Source organism: Teleopsis dalmanni, chromosome X (assembly GCF_002237135.1).
Source record: "Teleopsis dalmanni isolate 2A chromosome X, ASM223713v2, whole genome shotgun sequence".
NCBI lineage: Eukaryota > Metazoa > Arthropoda > Insecta > Diptera > Diopsidae > Teleopsis > Teleopsis dalmanni.
In genome coordinates, this window is record NC_051848.1 from 101,928,727 (window position 1) to 101,941,288 (window position 12,562).

The 12,562-nt window shown below is 27.7% G+C and overlaps 2 protein-coding genes across 2 annotated transcripts; both read right to left on the reverse strand.

The window, feature by feature from the left end:
• Positions 1-242: 242 nt before the first annotated feature.
• On the reverse strand, positions 243-1,555 carry LOC119662582 (striatin-3-like). Its single transcript, XM_038072226.1, has 3 exons — positions 1,466-1,555; positions 967-1,342; positions 243-550 (listed from the first exon to the last, which is right to left on the reverse strand). Exons 2-3 carry the CDS (start codon positions 1,040-1,042, stop codon positions 243-245), a joined length of 384 nt encoding a protein of 127 aa, XP_037928154.1. The 5' UTR covers positions 1,043-1,342; positions 1,466-1,555.
• A 4,857-nt stretch (positions 1,556-6,412) lies between these two features.
• On the reverse strand, positions 6,413-7,230 carry LOC119689216 (barrier-to-autointegration factor). Its single transcript, XM_038103997.1, has 2 exons — positions 6,990-7,230; positions 6,413-6,827 (listed from the first exon to the last, which is right to left on the reverse strand). Exons 1-2 carry the CDS (start codon positions 7,113-7,115, stop codon positions 6,681-6,683), a joined length of 273 nt encoding a protein of 90 aa, XP_037959925.1. The 5' UTR covers positions 7,116-7,230; the 3' UTR covers positions 6,413-6,680.
• Positions 7,231-12,562: the final 5,332 nt, after the last annotated feature.

Below are 12,562 nucleotides of genomic sequence, written 5' to 3' on the forward strand. Positions count from 1 at the left end.
AATTCTATTTGAATTAAACTGAAATCATCTCTCCAGACTGACAACTCTAACATAGGAGAAATTTAGTTTCATTGGAAAATCACTTCTCTGAATTAATTTCAAATTTAAATTTTAGGTTGTGTAAGGCAACTCCGAGTGCCTTTTATTAAAAACAGTAATAAATAACTACAACTTCTATATACATAATATGAAATAAATAATAAGAAACCAACTCTTTTATTTGAGAAGTTCATATTTTTGCGTTACAGTAATAAACTACTCACCTGTAATTCCGCTCTATCTACATCCCACTGTGATCTTTCCAATTCAAATCTTGACCACTCATGTTGAATGAAATGCAAAATTCCTGGAATTGTATATTGTGGTGTAGTCTGTTGATTGTTTGGTCCACCGGGTCCACCGTTACCATCATCAGCTCCATTACTTCCAGTTCCAACGCCCCCAACACCTGTAGCGTTATTGGCACCACCACCTAAGCCACCAACACCAACGACACCGACACCGCTGCCAGTACCGCCTACTGGCTTATTATTAATGCCAGTGGTGGCTCCTGAATTAGTGCCCATTTGTTAAAATTTTGATATAATTACGTTGGTTGTAATAATGTTGCAGTGTATATATTAACGTGTCGTTTTTTTAGTTTCCAATTCGATTTAAAAATTTTTGTTTTTTGTTTTTTGTTTTTTGTTTTGTATTTTATATAATAACGTTATATTTTCTAAATAAACTCTTATAAAAATATCAATCGACTAAATTACACAAACACGATCGAAATGGTAAACACTTAGTAAACTTAGTATTATTGCTTATGTTGTGAGGTTAAAATTGTTATTCCTGCCGTTAAAAATATTTTGATAATTATATTTATTATTTATCTAGTTGTATTCCTATAATTAAAATTATATGATTTTGTTTGTTATTTACTGTGTATGCGTGATTAAGTAAATAAAACTTTTTCTTAAGTACCTTTGTGACCACCGCAATTTTTAGTCAAGTTGCGCAAGTAATTAAAATTACGTTTATTTCTTATACAAAAAGACATTGACCGGCTTGAAAGCGCCTTGGAAATATTTTACTCCTTGTTTCGCACGTTCACTCAACTCAACAAAAAAAATTAGGCTTAGGAGTGTTCCAAATAGGACGCAAAGCAACCACACCGAACTATACAGTTTAGCACAATTTGAAAATGATTTAATTTATTTTACTGTTTCTTTTTCATTATAATTTAAATAGATAAAACCAATTTATGATTTCAATTTATTTTATATATTAGTTTACATATTTCCAATTGTCTCAGTGACCACAAAATGTGACAGTTCAGTCGTCGAAAAATTCTTTGACTCTGAAGTGTACAATTCAGTTTTTGCACGACGTGTGTAGTAAAGAAAAAAACGAATTGTGAATGAAAGCAGAATGGACAAAATAAAAAATACGCAAAAATTTAAGAGTTGCCAATTAAACATACCACAATATTCTGATCCAAAATGTCCAAAAAGGCTATAACTTCACATAAATTTATGTAACTTAAATTTTTTCAATCAACTTCCTTTCAATAAAAAATATAATTAAGATATGAATTATTTGAATTTTTTGATATTATTATAAGATATTAAAGTATTTTTAAAAATAAACAGCATCCTTGTGAAATTTCAGTTTATTTAACCTTAAGCTATGTTACTATTTGAACATAGCAAATTTAGAATTATATTATACTATTATCTATCATTAAAATGTATATTTATATTTAGATAACATATGGTTATTATCACCATCATCGTATTAGATCTTTGCAGAATCACTAAATTCACAATTTTGATTTGAAAATAAAAAAGTATTATAAAACATGTTTCCATTAACATAAGAAATCAGTAAATACAATCCTTATAAGAAGCTTTTTTTGGTAGAAACGTCTGTACTTTTAACATTAAACATTATAATATTTTATATTACTATATAACTTTCCGGATGCAAAACTCCTCACACTGTCACTGGAAGAAGTTTATTCATACGTAAATCAAAACCACTATATCACTAATAAAGATAGAAGTAATAAAACAATAATAATCTATCATCGTTGCTATTTCTGAAAATAATAAAAATTTCTTTACACTACAGATATTGTAGGAAAATTAACATATTACACACCTTATATATAAAACAATGGTAACTCTAATTAAAGTGCATGTTACAATACAAACACAAAGTATACTATACTTTTGCACTCTCACTTGAGTAAAGCAGACAGCTAAAATAAATAAAATAAACTGCACTGATGTCAGCTCTTCCCCATGTATTACAACCTGAGTTTGTGAATGAGCAAATTTGACGAATGTGTTAGGTAGTATGCATAAATATAGCATTATACAAGTGTTGCCAATTTAACAAAATTTGTTGATTTTGCAAATGGGACGGTCATAAGAAAATGGAAAACTTTAACTATTTAAATGTATACAAAAACAAACAGAATAAAAAAACACGGCCAAATGTAATTTGAAGTTCGTTGAGCTTTCAACTGCACGTTGCTTTAGTTGACGTTTATTGTTAGGCGATGTAGCTTAGTAGCTGTTGATAAATCAAAGAAATCAATTTCACTTCGTTAACATATCGTTTATTTCTTGTACGTCTTTTTTTCTTTCTTTCAACAATTTCGACAAATAAATGTACAAAAGCAAACAGCATGAAATAGGTTCTCACATTGGTTGCAATAAGTATTAGTCTATTTTTTTTATTATTATTATTGGATTAAATGCACAATTTTAACTGAATTTTTATTTACGTGCACATCTTGACATTTGAATTGCAGTTTTACACATTTCGTAATATTTCGTTTAAACTATTTGCACAACAGAGTGCAATACAACAAATATAAATTTTCAATCAAAAACTTCATTTCATTATCATGTAAATTTTGTTTCTTTTTGTATTCTTTTCTCTTTTTCACCATATTCGATTTAATTAATTTTTTTTCTTGTTCGGAAGTAAAATTCCAATTCCCTTTCTAACTTTTCCTTTATATTATCCCGTCTTATTTTTTACTCGCTCTTTTTTTAACATTTTTGTATAAGCGCTATAATTTTTATTTAAATAAATAAAAATAATTTAAGCATTTTATTTTATATACAACACTATACGTCTTTACAGTTGTTTTGTTTATTTACTTTTTAATAAAAAATAAGCATCGCTTAACCTTTCAATGTAGAAAATCTTACACTTCCATCACGAATCTTTTCGTTAAAGCGAACAATAAAAAAGCATTTTAGTCTATTTTTGCTTTAGTTTTCTATTAGCTAAACAGAGAAAAAAATATTTTCAGCATTTCGTTGTATTGCGAGGGTGTGTGTGAAATGCTGTGTGCAACTGAAAAAATGGCGTAAATTGAACGAATATACACAGGGTTAGTTTTAGTACTAATTTGAATAAAAAGTAGTAGATTTCGTAAAACATTGGTGCAGGCTTTTTTTAATTTATTTTTGCTATTTTCAGTAAACGATATTTAATATTACGTCCTTATAGATTAATAAAAAAAGTAGAAAAAAGTGGTCTACTAATTTTTCGTTTGAATAAATTTCAGTTTGTCATTTATATTAATATATTAGTATTGTGATTAGCATAAGTTATTAAAATTGTTTTAAATTTCAATATTAATTAGGTAATGTTGGGATGGCAATCTTAAAAACTTACAATCTACTGATTTTAATATCAAAATTATAGAACATACATGTATAAAATCGCAAAACTCTATGTTTTTATTCAATGAACTCTTGTTTACAAAGTTTTCTTTAACAACTTTTTAATTATATACCTAATAACATAATACATTTTTACCTATATAAAATGCACGATAACTTTATATTAAAATCTTAATATATTTAATTTTATGCCAATAGCTATATTTACAGTAATAAATATAATCATTTCTAATACTGGATTCACACTAAAGTTTTATTTGTAATTTTATCTGTAAAAAAGGTTCATTTTGCATTGAATGTATCAACAATGGACAGCTAAAATTACAAACAAAACTTCTGTAAACCCAGTATAATACTTGCTTAACACGGCTTATATGAATGTAAAAATGTGCAATTTGCAAAAGCGAGCTATTAAAATAAATTATTATTTCAAAATATCTGATCTATATAGTTTTATAATTATTAATTGCATAGTAATCATATGTATAATATTTGAATCAATTTGCACTTATTGCTACACATTTATCGAGTTAATTATAAAAGTGTAAACGTTCGAAATATTGTATATTGTTAATTCAAATTATTTACATATCATATGTATGATGTGCATTGCAGAGTACTAGGGATCCAGCCATGTATTCAGACAGACGGACATGTGAATTAAGTGTTGAAAGAGTTGCCCACTAATAAATATTAATTTGTTAATTCTCGGATATGATGATAGTTTTTTTGAGGGTATTCAGATGTAGCTCGGTAACTGTATTACTCACTGAAGTAATAAAATAACAGAAGTCTGAAATAAAAAACCCCTTTCTACATATTTCTCGGCAGTGTTGTAAAATTAAAGTGGCAAGGAAAATTTTGTTTTTGCTCTATTTGTTTCACACAAACGTATGAAAATAGGAAGAAAAGCGGTGAAAAGTAAAATTTAAATTCACATAAATATTTTTAATGCAAAGGGTTTTTAATAGTATTTTTTGTAGTTATTTTTAATATTCATCTCTATTAATATTTTTATGTATTTATATTTCACACACTTCAAACTTCAAATTTTGATGTCAATTATGTGCAACAACTTATAATCAGCTAAATAATCAGCTGATTTTTCATCGAAGATCGAACAGTTTATTAGACGTGGTGGCTCTGTAAATCGTTGACTCGGTAATGTTGGAATTTTAGCTTTATAATAAGTGTTACTAAGACTTTAAAGCTTTACTGAGTTACCGAGTACGTCTGAATACTCCAATTACGTATTGTCAAATAATATTAATGATACACAGATTAAACTGAAACTAATTTTCCAAAAATCTAGAGTTTAAAAACGTGAACTTTCATTTATTTGTTATTCAAAGACAAAAAAGGGAATTTTAATCAAGTCAAACCCAAAAATAACTAATTCATGTAGACGTTTAAATCAATTTAAAGTTTTTAATTTTTTATGCCTGCAACAATTAAATTTTAAGATAACACCATTTAACAATGCCTTTGTAAAAGAGAATACTCTACTGTTGTTGTTTTTCTGCAACAAGAAGTAAAGTTTCATCGTTGCATTAGTTTCAGCTGTCGAAATAAAAAAAATGAATAAACTAAATCTTACTTAAGCTCCCAGTTGATATGTTTGGGAGAAAGTTATTTTTTGAAAAAAAAAAGCTTTTAAAAAGTACTGTATAAATTTTATTTATACATTTTATTGTACCAACAAGTTATAACATCTCTGGTCTTGTTATATTTCACATTTATTCTTAATGCTCTTAGTCAGGTGTGTCAGCGTATAAGAGTCAATTATAGGAATGAAAGAACGCTCCAACCAAATTTGTATTCCAAGTACTATCTGACCAGTAGATCATGCTATCCGACTAAATATACGTTCTCTGATTTTATTAAAATTACATTGCTCCACCCCAACAATAAAAAATTTGAAATATTACCAGAGCCTATTAGGTTTTTCTAAAATTTTAATTAGTAAATTTTAAATTAGTAAATTCCGTTTCGAAGCTTCTTATAAGGAGTTATAATAATAAAGAGCGTTGTTGTTAGTGTGCCGAAAATATAACTTTCCTACCTTAAGAAATTTCTCTTTGTATAGCAACAGGTTTATACGGCAACGTTTAATTGGCACAATATATATTGTTTTCATCCAATAAAAATCGTCAAGATCTAACATGAATACCGAGCTTGAGTTTCGAGGGGTTGCACATAGAACACGCGTTCTTGCGGATATATTTCTAAAATCGTAAATAAAATTTGAAGTGGCGGTTTTTTTGTACATGTGGGAATTCAATTTTTGTTATAGTTAATGATTAACAATTTTTAGGAGTTGCTATTTTAACTTTTCAGTACACGTAACCGAAAATTGCATTTGTGTAACAAAATAGTGCTTAAAACCTTTTACACCCACAGCTGTTACGTTCTTAATTTTTTACTATAACTGACTATAATTATCATATTTATAAAATAATATACATTTCACACATTATTATTATATTATTTTTTATTGTTACTAAATATATTGATATAAAATAAATTTATCGGTATGCAATTAAATATACAAAATCAATTCATATCAACAAATTATTATAGCATGACGTCACATATAAAATTACACAAATACGCGAATTTATTCAATACAAAGATGTTATTTTTAACTTAAAGTTAACAAAAGTTTTTTCATATTTTGCAAATTTTATTTACAAGTAATTCGTCGAAGCAAAAGTATAAACTAAATACTATTAAAATTGTTATATTTGTTCTTATATTTATTTAAGACAAAAACGAAGAAAGATATTTAAAAAAATCATAAATTGCTACATTAACTTCCCTACCCACATTTGTGTCATAAGTAAAAATATACGATTATGGAAATTTTAAATATAGACTCTTTAAATTATAAAAGTATGAAAAATAGAAAAATAATGAAATGTTAACCAGCAAAATAATAGTAAAATATGTCAAGTTCTTCGCTTTGTCTATTGTGCATTGTTTCTAGGATATTTATAAGAATTCTTCGCACCAATCGTTGAGACAGCTGTAACAATCTTTAGCCTGCTTAGAGCTGGCATTGCATGTCTCTTTCATCCATTCCTTGAATAGCTCCTCATCCTTCTTTAATACCAAGTATTGCCCAAGAACAACGTAAGCCTGAAATTATATACATTTTAGATTTTGCAGTTTGCTACTGTAACATAAAAAAAAGCGTTTTCATTGCAGTTTTCACTTAGCGAACATCAAATTTAATGTTATAACTTCGTTGTAAATATATTTTGAGATTAATTTGTTTTGAAATCCGCAATCATACTGTACCTTGTCAAATCCTGCATCCGTAAGGCGTTTACCAAGGGTTTCACCAATGCCCGCCAATTCAGTTACAGCCTTTTCACCCATTGGTTCAGCAACAAAATTGCGATATTTCTGCGTAGTTCCTGGCATATTATTGTGCTCTTTTGTTTAAAAACTTTTACAAATAAATTGAATTTCACAAAAACGAACAGAATATCAAAACAGCACTTATGCTTTAGCACGCAAATTAACAAATAAAATGACGCACATTTACTTCAAATTATTTAGGGCTACCACCATTTCAAAATTATAATTTTATTTATAACACACATGGATGTATTTTCCACAAGCAATTATTAGAATTTCATCGATTTTAAACATTATACGGCGTTTGCATTGTGAGATTATAAGCAGATTAAAGAAATAATCGAGTTTAAAGTACTAGTTTCGTTGCTTAGTCTCAAATTTCCCATATAAAAGTTAATCTCTTCTTGGTCGAGGTTAATTTTAAATCTCCATTGAAATGGTGATTATTTTTCTGTGCAACTCTGAAAATAGCTTAATATCGTAATTTTTTTTACGATTTTAAAGACTTAGAAAAGAAATGTCAAAATTTGTTCAAAACAAACATTGAAAATTTGAAAATGCCGAAGTGAGTAAACTTTTAATAAATTTCTTTAATATTAGTTTTGTGTATAATTATAAGTAAAGTTTTTTAAGTTCTTGTTATAAAACTATTTATTAAATTTATAATACAATTTTTTTGTGCAAAATTGTAATTAAATGCTTTATTTACAGAAATTTGTCAAACACACGAAACAAAACACAACAAGAGAAATGTCAAAATTAATCTCCAATGCATAGAGATTAAAAATGTAGATTAACTTAATCTGGTTTTTCTTGATCTCACAATGTAAACGTATATTATTCAACATGATATGATGTTTACAATAAAATAAGGTTATAATGAATACATATACATCTAAACTTCAATAATTATTTAAAATATGCTGCAGCATTTCACGTGATTAAAAACATCAATTTTAAGCATTGTGTAAAAAGTTAAAAGCAGTTTTAAGGGTTGATTGTCATGAGTTACATCTAAACTTCAATGTATAAATATCTAACAATGTATAAATATCCAACAATGTATAAGTTTCAATATTGGCAACAAAGTATAAATATCTATAATGGACAATCACTACGTTTACGCGAGCCTTAAAAGTTGTTTTAAGGCTCTTAAAATCGATTTTAAGATCGCGTAAACACCCTAAATTGAATTTTGCTTAAAAGCACTTTTAGCTTACTAAATGTAGTTTAACATCACTTTTAGTAAGAAATGTCACTTTTAATCTTTGCGTAAACACCTTAAAAGCAGTTTAAGGTTTGAATTGTCAGCTGTTAACAGTAAATAGGTACAAATAATTTGAATTTTATTACACATAACACTAACCAAATAACTAAAAATATGGAGAAAAAGGAAATGAAAAGAAAAAATTGGATGAAAGAGGAGGAAGAATGTTTAATTAAAATATTTGCAGAAAAACAAATAATTAAATTGTTAGACGGCAAAAAATATAGAAAAAGCCTAATTGCATCCCAGAATCTAAATTAATTAAACTTGTTTATTTTTTATTCTCTATTTGAAAATCTTAACTTTACCGTAATGATAACTATATATTTAAAACATTTTAGTTTAGTTTAAATTAAGTTTATTATTTTCAATTATTTAAATTTGTCATTAAGCACAAATTCTTATAAATATATTATATTATATATATTATATTGTTAGTTATAAAAAAAATTATAAATTAATTAATTTAAAATTGGTTTTTTCTACATTATTTTTTTAATTGCTTCTATGTAGAAGTGGAAATTTTCTCGCCAAGTACGCGCATATATGATCTCGCATAAGTTGTCCGGACGACAAATTTTGTCGATTGTACATATGTTCAGGTTGGGAATATTCAACCCTTCAACGAAAGTATTTTCTGCTGGTGCCATTTTATCCTTAAGTAAATCTACAAGCCTGAAAAATATTTGTCGATTCACTCTAAAATCAACAATCCATTGTTCATCGTCATAGAACTACAGAACTTCAACATCCCACCATTCCGAACTTCTCTTCCTTTTGCTAAAAGTTCTTATTCGTGGTGGAAGCTAAAAACAAAAATGCATTCTAAATATTTTATGAAAAACTTTATAAAAACATTTACATTCATTAAAGCCTCATTAGCGGAACTTATTGCCATTTTATTAAAAAGCTGCAATCGCATTTCTCGTAATTTTGTAAATTTTTTACGAGATGTTTTAAAAATCTGCATTGTTGCTTCATTATTATTTTCTACAATTTTGCTTATATTTCTTTTTTGCAATAAAAGTAAAACAATTTGTAGTTTTACTCTATTCATTTTAAAAATGTTTAAAATCAACATTTCTGTTTTCTGTTAAACAGCTGATTGATTGACAGCTACCTTAAAAGTGCTTTTAATTCTTGTGCGTAAACGCTCTAAATAATTAATAAGTATCAATAATGTAAACATAAACATTCTGTGCCGCTGAATTCAAAGTGTCATTTGACTCACCGCGCCACAGTGAAAAGCAAACATAAACACAAATGTAATAATTGCATTCCATAACTTATCGCACTCTAAGCATAAATATAAGAATTGTATCATTTCACAATTGTATGAAATATAAACACAAGATCTAATGCTCTAAAGTTCTTTTTAGAAGATTTAGAAGTCAGTCTTGATCCAACTCACATTTGTAACACACTTAATAATTTTACCAATAAAATATAAATTTAAAAGTCTTCATTCGTGTAGTTTTATTACAAACAAGTTTTTTTTATGTTTTTTAATATATAAAAACAAAATTCATGTATTAACTTAGCACAACCTTCAAAGTACTTTTAATTTTTGTGCGCATGCATTCTTAAAAGTGATTTAGAATTGAATGACTCACTTTAATATATCATAGGTTGAATATGTAATCATACATTCATGGAAGAAGAATTTTCATATCCCATTAATGCTATAATGTTAGAACCTGATATTTCAGAACATTATATCAATTTTAATTTCTAAAAAATGATCATTTTTATATACAGCTGTTAGCTGCGTGAATAAAGTAAGTCAACACCACAGCTAAAATGGTGAATTTCAATAGCTAACAAACCAAATGTGAAAGCTTAATATCATTAAACTAAATTGGACAGTGGTTGTGGGTATATATCCTCTGACCAGGTCAAACTAAGCAGATTTTAGCAACTTTACTTTATTTTTAAATATATGAATGTCGATGTGTAGCATTAGTATATGTGCAAACGCATGGAGGTAGTATATTACTACAAATTATTAAAAAACAATATATAAATTTTGCTTAAATGCTTTACAGTTTGTCAACCTTCACTGTCGGCGAGGATATCCCAGCAAAAGAATAATGGAAAATCCGTGTCATTACACGCTTTATACGCGTTTAAGTCGCTTTTGATATTACGTTATTTAGACCACATGAACTATATCAACTAATTTCAGAAAGAAATATTAAAAGAAAATTTAAACTTAAGAAAATGCGACAGTTAGCGGCATTGCGGGTAAAATGTGTGTTAGGGAATCATCACATTTACATTATATACGTTGTTAATGCTGGAGAATAGGAACGAATGTGTTTGAATAGTTGATAATTGTGCCTTTTTACAAAAAGATGCACAAATATCGTGTGGGGTGGGGGGTATGCGATATACAAAGAACGACATACCCGACAAAATGCAGAGACACGCTCACAATACTATGTAGACTAACACCCATGGTTGTAGGTTTCGAGCAGGTGAATTCAGTGACTAAATGGGCAGAATTGAGAATACCTCTTTAGTCCAAAATGAAAAGGTGGAGGGTATAAAGTTTTTGTTTCATAATACTGTAAGATGATTTGCGCTTGTGTACATAGCATACTTTATGTCTCTTAAGTTTCTTTGAGAACCTGAGAAATAATAACTGAAGAGATTCTGCCTTCGTTCTGCTTATATTGAAGGTGTAAGTTCATCATTTGGTCGAGTCGTCGATGAATATGAGAGTTTTTGACTTCATTTATGTGTAATTTGATTCAATGCTTTGCAGAAGGCATATGTTTTACATAAGACTTGATAAGTTCGAATGAATACTTAAACTGTTATATAGTAAAACAAGATCATCGCATAATAACGCTTTTGCAAGATTGATGAAATAATTTAACTTAAATAGCATGAATATATCAAATATAACTTAAATAAACTTGAGGAAATAATACGTTATCTTATTTTACAATTCTTTAGATTTTATTTTTGCAAAATTGACAAATGGTGTCACTTGCATTCCGAAACAGAGTAGATCTTTACAAACACCCATGAATGAATTGAAATTCTTAATAACCAATTGTGTGTTGCCTCACAGATGTTGACATTCGTACGAATGTCGTAGTACTTGCTCTAAGTAATTTATGCTTCAAAGCCTTTATCTGACATTTAAAACTTGATGCTGATCTAGAATATTTCTATTCACATTTTACTATATATAAATACGGATGAATGTTAGAGATCAAACTTAGTAAATGCTTAGCTACATTTAATATGTATTAATTGGTATTTGAAGGAAACACTAATTGAAGGGAAGAAATTTGGAACTAGTCTCATGAAGTATATTGCTCGATTTCCAATCCTTTTGTGATTTCCAATTTTTTGACCGTCTGTCCGTCTTGTAACAAGTTTTGATTTTATAGACAGTTTTTTAATTCATTCTTTGTAAAAATAATTATATTTATTCCAACTCCAACGTTTTATTTATGGTGATTTAATCACAACACTTGTAGTTCATAACCCAGTTAACTGCGGGGTTCTCTAACTCAGATAAGAATGTCTCTAACACAGTGTGATTTGCGACCCCCTTTGAAACTGCGATAAAATTTTTATAAATTTAACAATTTTTCAGTTTTGCACTTGGCAGCGGGTCTTTATGTTAGAAAACATACATTTGAAGAATTTGATTGACGTTCGCAGTTGAGAGCCAGAGTTTGTTAATCATATCTGACTTAGAGTGGCTTCGGATTGAGTTATTAAGGACACAAAGCGTCAACTTATTTTAAATTAATTTTATCAATCCAATATATTTGTGTAATTAGTTTTAGAAGAAGAAATTTAGTATAAATCGAGTTGCCAAACCTTAAAGTTGGTTTTAGTTGAATTTTTATCGTTTTTGGTGTTAGGTAGTGATACTTAAAAAATTTTTTGAAGCATATTTAAAATAGAACGAATAGAACTGAGGATATCTGAAAAAATGAATTGGATATTAAAAAAATTCTGTTTACTTAATCTCTTCTATGGTAAGTTCCTATTTTCATATATTGAAATAACTTGATCTGTGATCTAAGTATAAAATATTTTATTAGAAAGTGTTAAATTAATAAATGATTAATTTCATTACATATAAAAAAACGCAGCAAACTTAAAATATTGCGAAATAGAAGAAACTGAAAATTTGTGTTTAAGGTACAATAATTGAAAAAATTATTAAAATGATGAAATAAAACATAAATATATAAATTAACTGCAAACTAACATT